We start from the raw sequence: 19354 nt of genomic DNA on the forward strand, positions 1-19354 counted from the left end.
CCACAGCAGATAAGACCCATCTGACAACACTGTAGGTCTGTATCATCTGTCAGCTATAACATCAGAAACCACAGCAGATAAAACCCATCTGACAACACTGTAGGTCTGTATCATCTGTCAGCTATAACATCAGAAACCACAGCAGATAAAACCCATCTGACAACACTGTAGGTCTGTATCATCTGTCAGCTATAACATCAGAAACCACAGCAGCAGTAGGAGGGAGGATATAAAACCATTTAAAGACACAGTTACCATAAAGACAGGGACAGTTCACAGGATCCTCTAATGATACAAGAGAGAATGTGTAAAGGTTAGAGGTGGCGGGTCACATGATGATCTTTGATGTGTTGTGGTGGTTGATGTTTATGATGGATCTGCTGACACTGACGGTAGGAGTACCATTCTAGCCATCTATATAGTTAGATACACCTCTGTCTTTGGTCTGAGACACGCAACATTCTCTGTGATCTTCACAGAACGATAACATGAGAATACAGATTTCCAATGGGAAACAGGCTTGACTGAGCCCATACAGCTACTTCCACCGAGGGGCGTTATGATTATGAAGACATGGTAGATGTATATTCTGATGGTGTAGAGATGTGATCAGAGCAGGAAATCACCTTGTTAGTCAGACCAGTGATCCAGGTCTGGACCATGTTAAGGAGAATGGTAAATCACCTTGTTAGTCAGACCAGTGATCCAGGTCTGGACCATGTTAAGGAGAATGGTAAATCACCTTGTTAGTCAGACCAGTGATCCAGGTCTGGACCATGTTAAGGAGAATGGTAAATCACCTTGTTAGTCAGATCAGTAATCCAGGTCTGGACCATGTTAAGGAGAATGGTAAATCACCTTGTTAGTCAGACCAGTGATCCAGGTCTGGACCATGTTAAGGAGAATGGTAAATCACCTTGTTAGTCAGACCAGTGATCCAGGTCTGGACCATGTTAAGGAGAATGGTAAATCACCTTGTTAGTCAGGCCTGTGATCCAGGTCTGGACCATGTTAAGGAGAATGGTAAATCACCTTGTTAGTCAGACCAGTGATCCAGGTCTGGACCATGTTAAGGAGAATGGTAAATCACCTTGTTAGTCAGACCAGTGATCCAGGTCTGGACCATGTTAAGGAGAATGGTAAATCACCTTGTTAGTCAGACCAGTGATCCAGGTCTGGACCATGTTAAGGAGAATGGTAAATCACCTTGTTAGTCAGACCAGTGATCCAGGTCTGGACCATGTTAAGGAGAATGGTAAATCACCTTGTTAGTCAGACCAGTGATCCAGGTCTGGACCATGTTAAGGAGAATGGTAAATCACCTTGTTAGTCAGACCAGTGATCCAGGTCTGGACATAGGGCATCCATTTGAGTTCATTAGAGTCGATGTAGACCATCCCACAGCGACTCACTGTGGCTGGGGACGCCACCGATAAGTCCTGGACCTGAGACACACAACACAGAGGTTGCAGAGCGTTTACCAAGTTTGGATCTTTAACATGTCACTATTATCTGTTCATGTCAAAGAAGTCCATAGTGACTGTCCCACTTGTCATCAACACTAGAACGCAGTGAAGAGGGACCCCTAACCTATAACCCTTGACCCTCTGACCTCAAACACCATGTGTATAGACGGGGTCAGTTTGATGCGTTCGCTGTTGGCCAGACACAGCATCTTGTTATCGTCCAGGACCGTGTTCATGTTCTCAATCCACAGCGCGTCCACCGGACCGTCCGACACGATCCACTTGTGGTCATCGCTGGTGTCGTTGCAGGCCGCTCGCACGCTGAGCGCCATCAGGCCGTCACGCCACTCCAGGGTCAATATGTTCACCTGTAGGGGTCAGGGATTAAAGGTTAGGGGCTCATGTTATGCACTTTGTGACATATGTTTGTGTATATACATTGGTAAAAACCAATAGCAAGTGAGTGAGTAAACGAGCGAGCAAGAGAACGAAGGATACATTGATTGGACTAATTGGTACATTAATGAGTTGGATGGTTAACTGTTAACAAATCAACTGACTGTTTATGGATAGATTTATTTATAGACTGATTGAACAAATGTTGTATTCACTTTTATTTATTCAGGGCAGCCCAATTGAGACCAGGGTCTCATTCCCAATGGTGCCCTGAGTACAAACATTTTCTCACAAACAGGAAGAAAAATGTACATTACCAATAAAACATGACCATAGTTAACAACCTGCTTCCTGCTATTTAGGGAGAGGCCAGATCTACAGTATGTCTAAAAACAGAAGCCCACTTTAAATCTTAGCTTCTTAACTAGCTCATCCATATATTTTTTAAACATTAAGTCTTTGTCAATCGAAATGCACAGATATTTATAGGTGGGAACCCGATTGATGGGAGAACCATCCAATAAATATGTAGTCCATCTGAAACATTTTGGAGAGAATTAGTGAACAACATGCATTTAGTCTTGCCCACATTAAGTACCAGTTTTAAACCAACCAGGGCATTCTGTAAGGTAACAAGGTCAGATTGCAGCTCTAACATAGCCTGGTCAACAGTTGGGTCAATGGCATACATCACACTGTCGTCTGCATACAGATGAATATTACAAGTTAACAGATAGACCAATATTATTTACATAAATAGTAAAGAGAACAGGTCCCAGTACCGACCCCTGCGGTACACCTTTTGTAATATCCAGGAAACTAGACTTAACACCATCAGAAATCATGCATTGAGTCCTGTCTGACAGATAATTCTCAAACCGTTTGCAAAAAGCCTGACCCAGACCTATTTCAGTCAGCCTTTGAATGAGAATGTGACGGTCAACAGTGTCAAAGGCCTTGGAAAGGTCTATAAACAAGGCAGCAGAATGATTTTTTATGATCCAAGCAATTTAACACATCATCTAGAATAACCGTAGCAGCTGAACCGGTGCTGTGTCCAGGTCTAAAACCCGATTGGTTCACATTAAGAAGTTGAAAAAGTTCTTAGCTGAAAGTTGGTCAGGGATTCTAAAAAGTTTGAAAAGGGAAGATCATTTGGAAATTGGACGGTAGTTATCTAAGTCAGAAGGATCTCCTCCTTCATGTAGGGGGAGGACACGCGCCACTTTCCAGATCTCAAAGGAGGACACCAGAAACAATAGTCAAGTTCAAATGAAGGTCAGTGGTTCTGCTGTCAGTGGAGCAGAGAGCTGCAGTTAGAAGGGGTCAAGAGAATCAGCCCCTATAGCTTTATTAACATCAGAAAAGCCATTAGTACATCATAGACAACAAATGGTTGAAATGAAGTTACAGTATGTGAGTCTGTTAGTGCACAGATGAATTGTCAGCCAGGCGTACCTCTCCGTAGAGCTCTCCCATGGTGACAGACTTGGGGTTGAGGACGTATGTCTTGACAGGGAGGTAGAAGGGGTTGTGTTTCCCGTGGCCAGCCTGCCACAGGGTATCTAAGGTATCAGACAGGATGGTGTAGACCGTGGTCTTCCCTCCACCTGTAGGACCCACCAACATCACACCATGACGTACTATCATGGTCTCATACAGCTGGATCACCTGGAGGGAGGGAGAGGAAGGGTTACAACCACATGGAGAAACATATAAGGAATATACATCAGCACTAATTCATAGATTTTCATTTGAAGTAAAACTGAACCAAATTGAATGATTTTGTTGAATTATGTTTTTGTGTTTATCCTTGATCATTTGTAATGACATAGCCATCATTGATAACTTTATTATATGAAGCACTTTGAGGCCTATGTTATGTTTATATGAATGAATACATAAGTTCAGTCAGTCAGTACCTTGTTGGTCATGTTGGGTTGGGGCAGTCAGTCAGTACCTTGTTGGTCATGTTGGGTAGGGCCAGTCAGTACCTTGTTGGTCATGCTGGGTAGGAACAGTCAGTACCTTGTTGGTCATGCTGGGTTGGGGCAGTCAGTCAGTACCTTGTTGGTCATGCTGGGTAGGGTCAGTCAGTACCTTGTTAGTCATGCTGGGTAGGGTCAGTCAGTACCTTGTTGGTCATGTTGGGTTGGGGCAGTCAGTCAGTACCTTGTTGGTCATGCTGGGTAGGGTCAGTCAGTACCTTGTTAGTCATGCTGGGTAGGGTCAGTCAGTACCTTGTTGGTCATGCTGGGTTGGGGCAGTCAGTCAGTACCTTGTTGGTCATGTTGGGTTGGGGCAGTCAGTCAGTACCTTGTTGGTCATGATGGGTAGGGCCAGTCAGTACCTTGTGCATCATGCTGGGTAGGGTCAGTCAGTACCTTGTTGGTCATGCTGGGTAGGAACAGTCAGTACCTTGTTGGTCATGATGGGTAGGGCCAGTGAATTCCTTGTTGGTCATGCTGGGTAGGGTCAGTCAGTACCTTGTTGGTCATGCTGGGTAGGGTCAGTCAGTACCTTGTGCGTCATGTTGGGTAGGGTCAGTCAGTACCTTGTTGGTCATGATGGGTAGGGTCAGTCAGTACCTTGTGCGTCATGCTGGGTAGGGTCAGTCAGTACCTTGTTGGTCATGATGGGTAGGGTCAGTCAGTACCTTGTTGGTCATGCTGGGTAGGAACAGTCAGTACCTTGTTGGTCATGATGGGTAGGGCCAGTGAATTCCTTGTTGGTCATGATGGGTAGGGTCAGTCAGTACCTTGTTGGTCATGATGGGTAGGGTCAGTCAGTACCTTGTTGGTCATGCTGGGTAGGAACAGTCAGTACCTTGTTGGTCATGATGGGTAGGGTCAGTCAGTACCTTGTTGGTCATGATGGGTAGGGTCAGTCAGTACCTTGTTGGTCATGCTGGGTAGGGTCAGTCAGTACCTTGTGCGTCATGTTGGGTAGGGTCAGTCAGTACCTTGTTGGTCATGATGGGTAGGGTCAGTCAGTACCTTGTGCGTCATGCTGGGTAGGGTCAGTCAGTACCTTGTTGGTCATGATGGGTAGGGTCAGTCAGTACCTTGTTGGTCATGCTGGGTAGGAACAGTCAGTACCTTGTTGGTCATGATGGGTAGGGCCAGTGAATTCCTTGTTGGTCATGATGGGTAGGGTCAGTCAGTACCTTGTTGGTCATGATGGGTAGGGTCAGTCAGTACCTTGTTGGTCATGTTGGGTTGGGTCAGTCAGTACCTTGTGCGTCATGCTGGGTAGGGACAGTCAGTACCTTGTGCGTCATGCTGGGTAGGGACAGTCAGTACCTTGTGCGTCATGCTGGGTAGGGTCAGTCACTACCTTGTTGGTCATGATGGGTAGGGTCAGTCAGTACCTTGTTGGTCATGATGGGTAGGGACAGTCAGTACCTTGTGCGTCATGCTGGGTAGGGTCAGTCAGTACCTTGTGCGTCATGCTGGGTAGGGTCAGTCAGTACCTTGTTGGTCATGATGGGTAGGGTCAGTCAGTACCTTGTTGGTCATGCTGGGTAGGGTCAGTCAGTACCTTGTGCGTCATGCTGGGTAGGGTCAGTCAGTACCTTGTTGGTCATGATGGGTAGGGTCAGTCAGTACCTTGTTGGTCATGATGGGTAGGGTCAGTCAGTACCTTGTTGGTCATGCTGGGTAGGTCCAGTCAGTACCTTGTTGGTCATGCTGGGTAGGGTCAGTCAGTACCTTGTGCGTCATGCTGGGTAGGGTCAGTCAGTACCTTGTTGGTCATGTTGGGTTGGGGCAGTCAGTCAGTACCTTGTGCGTCATGTTGGGTAGGGCCAGTCAGTACCTTGTTGGTCATGCTGGGTAGGTCCAGTCAGTACCTTGTTGGTCATGCTGGGTAGGGTCAGTCAGTACCTTGTTGGTCATGTTGGGTTGGGGAAGTCAGTACCTTGTTGGTCATGCTGGGTAGGGTCAGTCAGTACCTTGTGCGTCATGCTGGGTAGGGTCAGTCAGTACCTTGTTGGTCATGCTGGGTAGGGTCAGTCAGTACCTTGTTGGTCATGCTGGGTAGGGTCAGTCAGTACCTTGTTGGTCATGCTGGGTAGGGTCAGTCAGTACCTTGTTGGTCATGCTGGGTAGGGTCAGTCAGTACCTTGTGCGTCATGCTGGGTAGGGTCAGTCAGTAGCTTGTGCGTCATGCTGGGTAGGGTCAGTCAGTACCTTGTTGGTCATGCTGGGTAGGGTCAGTCAGTACCTTGTGCGTCATGCTGGGTAGGGTCAGTCAGTACCTTGTGCGTCATGCTGGGTAGGGTCAGTCAGTACCTTGTGCGTCATGCTGGGTAGGGGCTGCAGGTTGCGTTTTACTAGAGACTCCAGGATGGTGGTCTGGAGAACACCGTAGTCATGTTCAGGGATGGACACGCCAGGGAACAGGTCAGACATGATGCCACTAGAGCAGAGAACACACAAACACAGAACCGTCATACGGACAAACACACACAGCAGAGTCTGCAGTAAGGCCTCATGAACGTATAACAGTGCAACGTTCTATTCTTCTCCATAGTGCTGTAACATGCATTAGCTGTGGGACACCATTGGTTTGTCTGTGTGTGTGTGTGTGTGTGTGTGTGTGTGTGTGTGTGTGTGTCAGGGTCTATGTGTGTTCTCTCACCCAAAGAGCGCAGCGTCGTCTGTGAGGAACTTGGGCAGATTGGAGTCTCTCAGAGCCCTGATCAGAACCACGTCTTCACTCAGGTGGGGGTTCTCTCTCTTCAGAGAGCTGCAGGGGTCACACACACAATACATTCTCTAGAAATGTGGGGGTCCCTCTCTCTTCAAAGACATTCATGTCTGAAGTTGTAGTTAACATGGGTCGGGTCAATTCCATTTGAAGTCAAAATCGAATTTTCAATACAATGAAAACGATAAGCTATTTACAGTATTTCAAATGTATTTAACTTTAAATCACTTCCTGAATTGACTGACTTCAATTTGGAATCGACTAAAGGTCGCTGAATACATCACTAGGTCGTCTAAAGGTCGCTGAACTGAATACATCACTGGGTCGTCTAAAGGTCACTGAACTGAATACATCACTGGGTCGTCTAAAGGTCACTGAACTGAATACATCACTGGGTCGTCTAAAGGTCACTGAACTGAATACATTACTGGGTCGTCTAAAGGTCACTGAACTGAATACATTACTGGGTCGTCTAAAGGTCACTGAACTGAATACATCACTGGGTCGTCTAAAGGTCACTGAACTGAATACATCACTGGGTCGTCTAAAGGGCACTGAACTGAATACATTACTGGGTCGTCTAAAGGTCACTGAACTGAATACATCACTTTAAACACACTCACCATCTCTCTGTTACACACAAACACACATGCAGACACACACAGCTTGGTTGGAGGTTGTTAGGTAGAAGTGAATTCCTCTCCTCCTGTCTCTCTCTTTACTCTGCCTCTCTCCCTTGTTTCCCAGAGCTAGGCTAATCAAGGTGGATGATGATTCCCCATTCATTAATAATGTGCTGTAACACACACACCCACACACACAGGGTGATAATGGCAGGCCCATTCAATTGGATTTACAGCGGTAGTAAAAAGCGAATGAGACAGACAGAAGAGGGTGGCTCTAAAGGCAGCCAGAGGGCTTGTTACTCACACACCTGTAAAATGAACAACTCACCCTGTGACAAGAAAATAGCTGCGTGAGTCAATCTGGGATAAAGCGTGATGGATGGGACAGACAGGGGAAATCACTACCACATCTGGACCAGGAGGATCTGAATGATGCCAATCATCTTTAATATGATGTTGATATAGTGTCTCAGTCCTTCCTGTCAGGGAGCTGTCATCTGATGAGGAATGTGTCAGTGGACCAGGCAGGATGTCCTATGCTACTATCCTATTCTCTCTGAGTCAGCCCTGCAGAGAGGAAACAAGGCTTTTCCCTCGTCTAGTCTGCTCTTCCTGTCAGGGAGCTGTCATCTGATGAGGAATGTGTCAGTGGACCAGGCAGGATGTCCTATGCTACTATCCTATTCTCTCTGAGTCAGCCCTGCAGAGAGGAAACAAGGCTTTTCCCTCGTCTAGTCTGCTCTTCCTGTCAGGGAGCTGTCATCTGATGAGGAATGTGTCAGTGGACCAGGCAGGATGTCCTATGCTACTATCCTATTCTCTCTGAGTCAGCCCTGCAGAGAGGAAACAAGGCTTTTCCCTCGTCTAGTCTGCTCTCCTTGTCACTCTCCTGCACTGTGTCACTCTCAGCTTTGACAATAGGGGCTGTGTCATAAATGGCACCCTATTCCCTATATAAAGCTGGTCAAAAGTAGTGCACTGCATAGGGAATATGGTGCCATTGGGGATGCAACCAAGGGTTCACATTTGCCTGTAAAATGCGTAAGGGTAGGGGGTTCTGGGTAGAGGGGGATCTGTAAACGGCACTATGAGGATAAAACTGAACATCGGTTCTGATTTGTACATAAAGCTACCTTTACCTTGTTTTTTCATAAGCCCAGAAACGGTCAGATACTGGCTTGTGGTTTTGATTGAATAGAGTTCAGTTTTTCTCTCTGTGTCCTATCCGGTCATGACGAGTTCAAAAGTAGCTTGTTTTTTACCCCCAAACTCTAACAGATACCGGTTTGATTGAACAGGTTGGGTACAACGTTGTGTCCTAACCTAGACCGGTAGAGAACAACACCCCCTGTGGGTCCTACCCTGCCATGACGAGGACAGACTTGACGGCCCTCATGCCGAAGTCGTAGTGGTCCTGTTGGGAGAGCTGCTCAGAACACAGCTTGTACATCTGGGTCATCTTACGGGCCAGAGTCTTACTGGACTCAAAACCCTCAGAGTAGAGGATCACCTAGAGGAGAGAGAGAGAGAGGTCATCTTACGGACCAGAGTCTTACTGGACTCAAAACCCTCAGAGTAGAGGATCACCTAGAGGAGAGAGAGAGAGGTCATCTTACGGACCAGAGTCTTACTGGACTCAAAACCCTCAGAGTAGAGGATCACCTAGAGGAGAGAGAGAGAGAGGTCATCTTATGGACCAGAGTCTTACTGGACTCAAAACCCTCAGAGTAGAGGATCACCTAGAGGAGAGAGAGAGAGAGGTCATCTTACGGACCAGAGTCTTACTGGACTCAAAACCCTCAGAGTAGAGGATCACCTAGAGGAGAGAGAGAGAGAGGTCATCTTACAGACCAGAGTCTTACTGGACTCAAAACCCTCAGAGTAGAGGATCACCTAGAGGAGGGGGGTGGGGGGAGGAGAGAATGGAAGCAGGAGGGGGAGAAACGGAAGTCAGTTATCTGGTCCCCAACTACAAATGACCACAGCACCGTAACACATCCCCAGCCCCCAGTTACCTCAGCGATCAGGGCATAGTTGGGCACCATCATGGCTATGGGTCTGAACAGGGCTTTGAGGTTGTCAGGGAGCTCAGTGCGTCCAGCGTAGCCTGGGTTCATAGTGATGAAGGCAGCACATGTCATCACCAGCTTGATCTCTCTGCCCTCAAACATGAACCTGGACAGCTACAAGACAGAGACCACATGACAGGAGGACTAAACCAGGTTGTGAGCATCTACCATCTTGTTTTCTTTGGTAGAGTACACATCACTTTGACAACAGGAACTACCTCTGTTAGACTGATATCCAGGCTTTAGTTCAGAGGGATAACAACTTCTTCAGCCGAGCGGACATCCATCTTGCCTGACTGGTATGATGGATGGAGATTAGAGGAAGGCTGTGGGTGACCAGGTGTAGCTATACCTTGGCCATCTTCACATTGTGGATGGTGGTGAGTTGTAGCTACCAGTATATACTGTATTTGTGATATATTTCAGCAATAAGGCCGGAGGAGGTGTGGTTATTGGACAATATACCACGGCTATATTGGTCATTGGTCATATACCACAAACCCAGAGGTGCCTTAATGCTATTATAAACTGGTTATCAACATAATTAGAACAGTAAAAATAAACGTTTTGTCATACCCGTGGTATACTGTCTCATATACCATGGATTTGAGCCAATCAGCATTCAGGCCTCGAACCACCCAGTTTCTAAATGTAAAGATATTATAAAAGGGGAGGGTATACCTTGGCCATCTTGGCATTGCGGATAGTAATGAGTTGCTGGGCGATGACAGACAGCACCTCGATGTCGATGCGGTTAAACTCATCAAAACAGCACCAGGCCCCTGATTGGGCCAGACCACTGAAGAACTTCCCCATCATCTGAAACACAGACAGGTGATTGGTTCAGCAGATAGCAGGAATATAACAGGATCCTTCATTATGAAGAAGATCCACTGCTGTGGTGACACTGTCCCCTAGTGTTAGTGTCTGGGTAAAACAAAGACAATAGGAGAGAGAGAGACAGAGAGACAGGAAGAGGGTTAGGATTAGAAGGGTAAAGGAAGAGGGGAGAGAACAGGGTTTCCCAAAGTCGGTTTGGTTTTGCCCTAGCACTACACAGCTGATTGAAATAACCAACTCATCATCAATCTCTGATTATCTGACTCAGCCGTGCAGTGCTAGAGCACTGGAATAGAAGGCGCTGTGCTGGTAAGTCTAATCAGTACCTTGTAGTCCAGTCCATCAGAACAGTTGAAGACAACACACTGGATGGACAGAGCCTTGGCCAGGTCCTTAGTGGTCTCTGTCTTCCCTGTACCAGCTGGTCCTGCTGGAGCCCCACCAAGGTCTAACTGAAGAGCCCCCATCAGACACAGGTAGCAACGATCCTAGAGAGACAAACAACGGGTTAATGGATGGAGAGATCCTAGAGAGAGACATACAACAGCTTAATGGATGGAGAGATCCTAGAGAAACATACAACGGGTTAATGGATAGAGAGATCCTAGAGAGAGACATACAACGGGTTAATGGATAGAGATCCTAGAGAGAGACATACAACAGGTTAATGGATAGAGAGATCCTAGAGAGAGACATACAACAGGTTAATGGATAGAGAGATCCTAGAGAGAGACATACAACGGGTTAATGGATAGAGAGATCCTAGAGAGACATACAACAGGTTAATGGATAGAGAGATCCTAGAGAGAGACATACAACAGGTTAATGGATAGAGAGATCCTAGAGAGAGACATACAATGGGTTAATGGATAGAGATCCTAGAGAGAGACATACAACAGGTTAATGGATAGAGAGATCCTAGAGAGAGACATACAACGGGTTAATGGATAGAGAGATCCTAGAGAGAGACATACAACAGGTTAATGGATGGAGAGATCCTAGAGAGAGACATACAACGGGTTAATGGATAGAGAGATCCTAGAGAGAGACATACAACGGGTTAATGGATAGAGAGATCCTAGAGAGAGACATACAACAGGTTAATTGATAGAGAGATCCTAGAGAGATCCTAGAGAGAGACATAAAACAGGTTAATGGCTAGAGAGATCCTAGAGAGAGACAACAGGTTAATGGATAGAGAGATCCTAGAGAGAGACATACAACGGATTAATGGATAGAGAGATCCTAGAGAGAGACATACAACGGGTTAATGGATAGAGAGATTCTAGAGAGAGACATACAACGGGTTAATGGATGGAGAGATTCTAGAGAGAGACATACAACGGGTTAATGGATAGAGAGATCCTAGAGAGAGACATACAACGGGTTAATGGATGGAGAGATTCTAGAAAGAGACATACAACGGATTAATGGATGGAGAGATCCTAGAGAGAGACATACAACAGGTTAATGGATAGAGAGATCCTAGAGAGAGACATACAACGGGTTAATGGATAGAGAGATCCTAGAGAGAGACATACAACAGGTTAATGGATAGAGAGATCCTAGAGAGAGACATACAATGGGTTAATGGATAGAGAGATCCTAGAGAGAGACAACAGGTTAATGGGTGGAGAGATCCTAGAGAGAGACATAAAACAGGTTAATGGATAGAGAGATCCTAGAGAGAGACAACAGGTTAATGGATGGAGAGATCCTAGAGAGAGACATACAACAGGTTAATGGATAGAGAGATCCTAGAGAGAGACATACAACGGATTAATGGATAGAGAGATCCTAGAGAGAGACATAAAACAGGTTAATGGATAGAGAGATCCTAGAGCGAGACATACAACAGGTTAATGGATAGAGAGATCCTAGAGAGACATACAACAGGTTAATGGGTGGAGAGATCCTAGAGAGACATACAACGGGTTAATGGATAGAGAGATCCTAGAGAGAGACATACAACGGGTTAATGGATGGAGAGATCCTAGAGAGAGACAACAGGTTAATGGATAGAGAGATCCTAGAGAGAGACATACAACGGGTTAATGGATGGAGAGATCCTAGAGAGAGACATACAACAGGTTAATGGCTAGAGAGATCCTAGAGAGAGACATACAACAGGTTAATGGATAGAGAGATCCTAGAGAGAGACAACAGGTTAATGGATAGAGAGATCCTAGAGAGAGACATACAACAGGTTAATGGATAGAGAGATCCTAGAGAGAGACATACAACGGGTTAATGGATAGAGAGATCCTAGAGAGAGACATACAACGGGTTAATGGATGGAGAGTTCCTAGATAGAGACATACAACGGGTTAATGGATAGAGAGATCCTAGAGAGAGACAACAGGTTAATGGGTGGAGAGATCCTAGAGAGAGACATACAATGGTTTAATGGGTGGAGAGATCCTAGAGAGATCCTAGAGAGAGACAACAGGTTAATGGGTGGAGAGATCCTAGAGAGAGACAACAGGTTAATGGATGGAGAGATCCTAGAGAGAGACATACAACGGGTTAATGGATAGAGAGATCCTAGAGAGAGACAACAGGTTAATGGATGGAGAGATCCTAGAGAGATCCTAGAGAGAAACAGCAGGTTAATGGGTGGAGAGATCCTAGAGAGATCCTAGAGAGAGACAACAGGTTAATGGGTGGAGAGATCCTAGAGAGATCCTAGAGAGAGACAACAGGTTAATGGGTGGAGAGATCCTAGAGAGATCCTAGAGAGAGACAACAGGTTAATGGGTGGAGAGATCCTAGAGAGATCCTAGAGAGAGACAACAGGTTAATGGGTGGAGAGATCCTACAGAGATCCTAGAGAGATCCTAGAGAGAGACAACAGGTTAATGTGTGGAGAGATCCTAGAGAGAGACAACAGGTTAATGGGTGGAGAGATCCTAGAGAGATCCTAGAGAGAGACAGCAGGTTAATGGATAGAGAGATCCTAGAGAGAGACAGCAGGTAAATGGGTGGAGAGATCCTAGAGAGATCCTAGAGAGAGACAACAGGTTAATGGGTGGAGAGATCCTAGAGAGATCCTAGAGAGACAGCAGGTTAATGGGTGGAGAGATCCTAGAGAGAGACAACAGGTTAATGGGTGGAGAGATCCTAGAGAGATCCTAGAGAGAGACAACAGGTTAATGGGTGGAGAGATCCTAGAGAGATCCTAGAGAGAGACAACAGGTTAATGGGTGGAGAGATCCTAGAGAGATCCTACAGAGAAACAGCAGGTTAATGGGTGGAGAGATCCTAGAGAGATCCTAGAGAGAGACAACAGGTTAATGGGTGGAGAGATCCTAGAGAGATCCTAGAGAGAGACAACAGGTTAATGGATGGAGAGATCCTAGAGAGAGACATACAACAGGTTAATGGATAGAGAGATCCTAGAGAGAGACATACAACAGGTTCATGGATGGAGAGATTCTAGAGAGAGTCATACAACGGGTTAATGGATAGAGAGATCCTAGAGAGAGACATACAACGGGTTAATGGATAGAGAGATCCTAGAGAGAGACATACAACAGGTTAATGGATGGAGAGATCCTAGAGAGAGACATACAACAGGTTAATGGATAGAGAGATCCTAGAGAGAGACATACAACGGGTTAATGGATAGAGAGATCCTAGAGAGAGACATACAACAGGTTAATGGATAGAGAGATCCTAGAGAGAGACATACAACGGGTTAATGGATAGAGAGATCCTAGAGAGAGACAACAGGTTAATGGGTGGAGAGATCCTAGAGAGAGACATAAAACAGGTTAATGGATAGAGAGATCCTAGAGAGAGACAACAGGTTAATGGATGGAGAGATCCTAGAGAGAGACATACAACGGGTTAATGGATAGAGAGATCCTAGAGAGAGACATACAACGGGTTAATGGATAGAGAGATCCTAGAGAGAGACATACAACAGGTTAATGGATGGAGAGATCCTAGAGAGAGACATACAACAGGTTAATGGATAGAGAGATCCTAGAGAGAGACATACAACGGGTTAATGGATAGAGAGATCCTAGAGAGAGACATACAACAGGTTAATGGATAGAGAGATCCTAGAGAGAGACATACAACAGGTTAATGGATAGAGAGATCCTAGAGAGAGACATACAACAGGTTAATGGATAGAGAGATCCTAGAGAGAGACATACAACAGGTTAATGGATAGAGAGATCCTAGAGAGAGACATACAACAGGTTAATGGATAGAGAGATCCTAGAGAGAGACATACAACGGGTTAATGGATAGAGAGATCCTAGAGAGAGACATACAACAGGTTAATGGATAGAGAGATCCTAGAGCGAGACATACAACGGGTTAATGGATAGAGAGATCCTAGAGAGAGACATACAACAGGTTAATGGATGGAGAGATCCTAGAGAAACATACAACGGGTTAATGGATAGAGAGATCCTAGAGAGAGACATACAACAGGTTAATGGATAGAGAGATCCTAGAGAGAGACATACAACGGGTTAATGGATGGAGAGATCCTAGAGAGACATACAACAGGTTAATGGATAGAGAGATCCTAGAGAGAGACATACAACGGGTTAATGGATAGAGAGATCCTAGAGAGAGACATACAACAGGTTAATGGATAGAGAGATCCTAGAGAGAGACATACAACGGGTTAATGGATAGAGAGATCCTAGAGAGAGACATACAACAGGTTAATGGATAGAGAGATCCTAGAGAGAGACATACAATGGGTTAATGGATAGAGATCCTAGAGAGAGACATACAACAGGTTAATGGATAGAGAGATCCTAGAGAGAGACATACAACGGGTTAATGGATAGAGAGATCCTAGAGAGAGACATACAACAGGTTAATGGATGGAGAGATCCTAGAGAGAGACATACAACGGGTTAATGGATAGAGAGATCCTAGAGAGAGACATACAACGGGTTAATGGATAGAGAGATCCTAGAGAGAGACATACAACAGGTTAATTGATAGAGAGATCCTAAAGAGATCCTAGAGAGAGACATAAAACAGGTTAATGGCTAGAGAGATCCTAGAGAGAGACAACAGGTTAATGGATAGAGAGATCCTAGAGAGAGACATACAACGGATTAATGGATAGAGAGATCTTAGAGAGAGACATACAACGGGTTAATGGATAGAGAGATTCTAGAGAGAGACATACAACGGGTTAATGGATGGAGAGATTCTAGAGAGAGACATACAACGGGTTAATGGATAGAGAGATCCTAGAGAGAGACATACAACGGGTTAATGGATGGAGAGATCCTAGAGAGAGACATACAACAGGTTAATGGCTAGAGAGATCCTAGAGAGAGACATACAACAGGTTAATGGATAGAGAGATCCTAGAGAGAGACATACAACGGGTTAATGGATAGAGAGATCCTAGAGAGAGACATACAACGGGTTAATGGATGGAGAGTTCCTAGATAGAGACATACAACGGGTTAATGGATAGAGAGATCCTAGAGAGAGACAACAGGTTAATGGGTGGAGAGATCCTAGAGAGAGACATACAATGGTTTAATGGGTGGAGAGATCCTAGAGAGAGACAACAGGTTAATGGGTGGAGAGATCCTAGAGAGAGACAACAGGTTAATGGATGGAGAGATCCTAGAGAGAGACATACAACGGGTTAATGGATAGAGAGATCCTAGAGAGACATACAACGGGTTAATGGATGGAGAGATCCTAGAGAGATCCTAGAGAGAAACAGCAGGTTAATGGGTGGAGAGATCCTAGAGAGATCCTAGAGAGAGACAACAGGTTAATGGGTGGAGAGATCCTAGAGAGAGACAACAGGTTAATGGGTGGAGAGATCCTAGAGAGATCCTAGAGAGAGACAACAGGTTAATGGGTGGAGAGATCCTAGAGAGATCCTAGAGAGAGACAACAGGTTAATGGATGGAGAGATCCTAGAGAGATCCTAGAGAGAGACAACAGGTTAATGGGTGGAGAGATCCTACAGAGATCCTAGAGAGATCCTAGAGAGAGACAACAGGTTAATGTGTGGAGAGATCCTAGAGAGAGACAACAGGTTAATGGGTGGAGAGATCCTAGAGAGATCCTAGAGAGAGACAGCAGGTTAATGGATAGAGAGATCCTAGAGAGAGACAGCAGGTTAATGGGTGGAGAGATCCTAGAGAGATCCTAGAGAGAGACAACAGGTTAATGGGTGGAGAGATCCTAGAGAGATCCTAGAGAGACAGCAGGTTAATGGGTGGAGAGATCCTAGAGAGAGACAACAGGTTAATGGGTGGAGAGATCCTAGAGAGATCCTAGAGAGAGACAACAGGTTAATGGGTGGAGAGATCCTAGAGAGATCCTAGAGAGAGACAACAGGTTAATGGGTGGAGAGATCCTAGAGAGATCCTACAGAGAAACAGCAGGTTAATGGGTGGAGAGATCCTAGAGAGATCCTAGAGAGAGACAACAGGTTAATGGGTGGAGAGATCCTAGAGAGATCCTAGAGAGAGACAACAGGTTAATGGATGGAGAGATCCTAGAGAGAGACATACAACAGGTTAATGGATAGAGAGATCCTAGAGAGAGACATACAACAGGTTCATGGATGGAGAGATTCTAGAGAGAGTCATACAACGGGTTAATGGATAGAGAGATCCTAGAGAGAGACATACAACGGGTTAATGGATAGAGAGATCCTAGAGAGAGACATACAACAGGTTAATGGATGGAGAGATCCTAGAGAGAGACATACAACAGCTTAATGGATAGAGAGATCCTAGAGAGACATACAACGGGTTAATGGATAGAGAGATCCTAGAGAGAGACATACAACAGGTTAATGGATAGAGAGATCCTAGAGAGAGACATACAACGGGTTAATGGATAGAGAGATCCTAGAGAGAGACAACAGGTTAATGGGTGGAGAGATCCTAGAGAGAGACATAAAACAGGTTAATGGATAGAGAGATCCTAGAGAGAGACAACAGGTTAATGGATGGAGAGATCCTAGAGAGAGACATACAACGGGTTAATGGATAGAGAGATCCTAGAGAGAGACATACAACGGGTTAATGGATAGAGAGATCCTAGAGAGAGACATACAACAGGTTAATGGATAGAGAGATCCTAGAGCGAGACATAGAACAGGTTAATGGATAGAGAGATCCTAGAGAGACATACAACAGGTTAATGGGTGGAGAGATCCTAGAGAGACATACAACGGGTTAATGGATAGAGAGATCCTAGAGAGAGACATACAATGGGTTAATGGATGGAGAGATCCTAGAGAGAGACAACAGGTTAATGGATAGAGAGATCCTAGAGAGAGACATACAACGGGTTAATGGATGGAGAGATCCTATAGAGAGACATACAACAGGTTAATGGCTAGAGAGATCCTAGAGAGAGACATACAACAGGTTAATGGATAGAGAGATCCTAGAGAGAGACATACAACGGGTTAATGGATAGAGAGATCCTAGAGAGAGACATACAACGGGTTAATGGATGGAGAGATCCTAGAGAGAGACATACAACGGGTTAATGGATAGAGAGATCCTAGAGAGAGACAACAGGTTAATGGGTGGAGAGATCCTAGAGAGAGACATACAATGGGTTAATGGGTGGAGAGATCCTAGAGAGATCCTAGAGAGAGACAACAGGTTAATGGGTGGAGAGATCCTAGAGAGAGACAACAGGTTAATGGATGGAGAGATCCTAGAGAGAGACATACAACGGGTTAATGGATAGAGAGATCCTAGAGAGACATACAACGGGTTAATGGATGGAGAGATCCTAGAGAGATCCTAGAGAGAGACAACAGGTTAATGGATGGAGAGATCCTAGAGAGATCCTAGAGAGAAACAGCAGGTTAATGGGTGGAGAGATCCTAGAGAGATCCTAGAGAGAGACAACAGGTTAATGGGTGGAGAGATCCTAGAGAGAGACAACAGGTTAATGGGTGGAGAGATCCTAGAGAGATCCTAGAGAGAGACAACAGGTTAATGGGTGGAGAGATCCTAGAGAGATCCTAGAGAGAGACAACAGGTTAATGGGTGGAGAGATCCTAGAGAGATCCTAGAGAGAGAAAACAGGTTAATGGGTGGAAAGATCCTACAGAGATCCTAGAGAGATCCTAGAGAGAGACAACAGGTTAATGTGTGGAGAGATCCTAGAGAGAGACAACAGGTTAATGGGTGGAGAGATCCTAGAGAGATCCTAGAGAGAGACAGCAGGTTAATGGATAGAGAGATCCTAGAGAGAGACAGCAGGTTAATGGGTGGAGAGATCCTAGAGAGATCCTAGAGAGAGACAACAGGTTAATGGGTGGAGAGATCCTAGAGAGATCCTAGAGAGAGACAGCAGGTTAATGGGTGGAGAGATCCTAGAGAGAGACAACAGGTTAATGGGTGGAGAGATCCTAGAGAGATCCTAGAGAGAGACAACAGGTTAATGGGTGGAGAGATCCTAGAGAGATCCTAGAGAGAGACAACAGGTTAATGGGTGGAGAGATCCTAGAGAGAGACAACAGGTTAATGGGTGGAGAGATCCTAGAGAGATCCTAGAGAGAGACAACAGGTTAATGGGTGGAGAGATCCTAGAGAGAGACAAAAGAGAAACAGCAGGTTAATGGGTGGAGAGATCCTAGAGAGATCCTACAGAGAAACAGCAGGTTAATGGGTGGAGAGATCCTAGAGAGATCCTACAGAGAGACAACAGGTTAATGGGTGGAGAGATCCTAGAGAGATCCTAGAGAGAGACAACAGGTTAATGGGTGGAGAGATCCTAGAGAGATCCTACAGAGACACAACAGGTTAATGGATGGAGAGATCCTACAGAGATCCTACAGAGACACAACAGGTTAATGGGTGGAGAGATCCTAGAGAGATCCTACAGAGAGACAACAGGTTAATGGGTGGAGAGATCCTAGAGAGATCCTACAGAGACACAACAGGTTAATGGGTGGAGAGATCCTAGAGAGATCCTACAGAGACACAACAGGTTAATGGGTGGAGAGATCCTAGAGAGATCCTAGAGAGAGACAACAGGTTAATGGGTGGAGAGATCCTAGAGAGATCCTACAGAGACACAACAGGTTAATGGATGGAGAGATCCTACAGAGATCCTACAGAGACACAACAGGTTAATGGGTGGAGAGATCCTAGAGAGATCCTACAGAGAGACAACAGGTTAATGGGTGGAGAGATCCTAGAGAGATCCTACAGAGACACAACAGGTTAATGGGTGGAGAGATCCTAGAGAGATCCTACAGAGACAC

General features: G+C 45.4%; 1 protein-coding gene across 1 annotated transcript in view; it reads right to left on the reverse strand.

The window, feature by feature from the left end:
• Positions 1-19354, reverse strand: part of LOC106597004 (dynein axonemal heavy chain 6-like) — a gene marked incomplete at its 3' end in the record, with an annotated part of 114558 nt that overhangs the window by 25925 nt on the left and 69279 nt on the right. The window contains 9 exon segments of the mRNA XM_045713651.1: positions 1323-1445; positions 1613-1834; positions 3321-3533; positions 6155-6281; positions 6504-6611; positions 8560-8708; positions 9214-9381; positions 9949-10086; positions 10434-10595. Of these exon segments, the coding sequence (XP_045569607.1) occupies positions 1323-1445; positions 1613-1834; positions 3321-3533; positions 6155-6281; positions 6504-6611; positions 8560-8708; positions 9214-9381; positions 9949-10086; positions 10434-10595 (1410 nt within the window).

Source organism: Salmo salar, unplaced genomic scaffold (genome assembly GCF_905237065.1).
Source record: "Salmo salar unplaced genomic scaffold, Ssal_v3.1, whole genome shotgun sequence".
Taxonomy (NCBI): domain Eukaryota; kingdom Metazoa; phylum Chordata; class Actinopteri; order Salmoniformes; family Salmonidae; genus Salmo; species Salmo salar.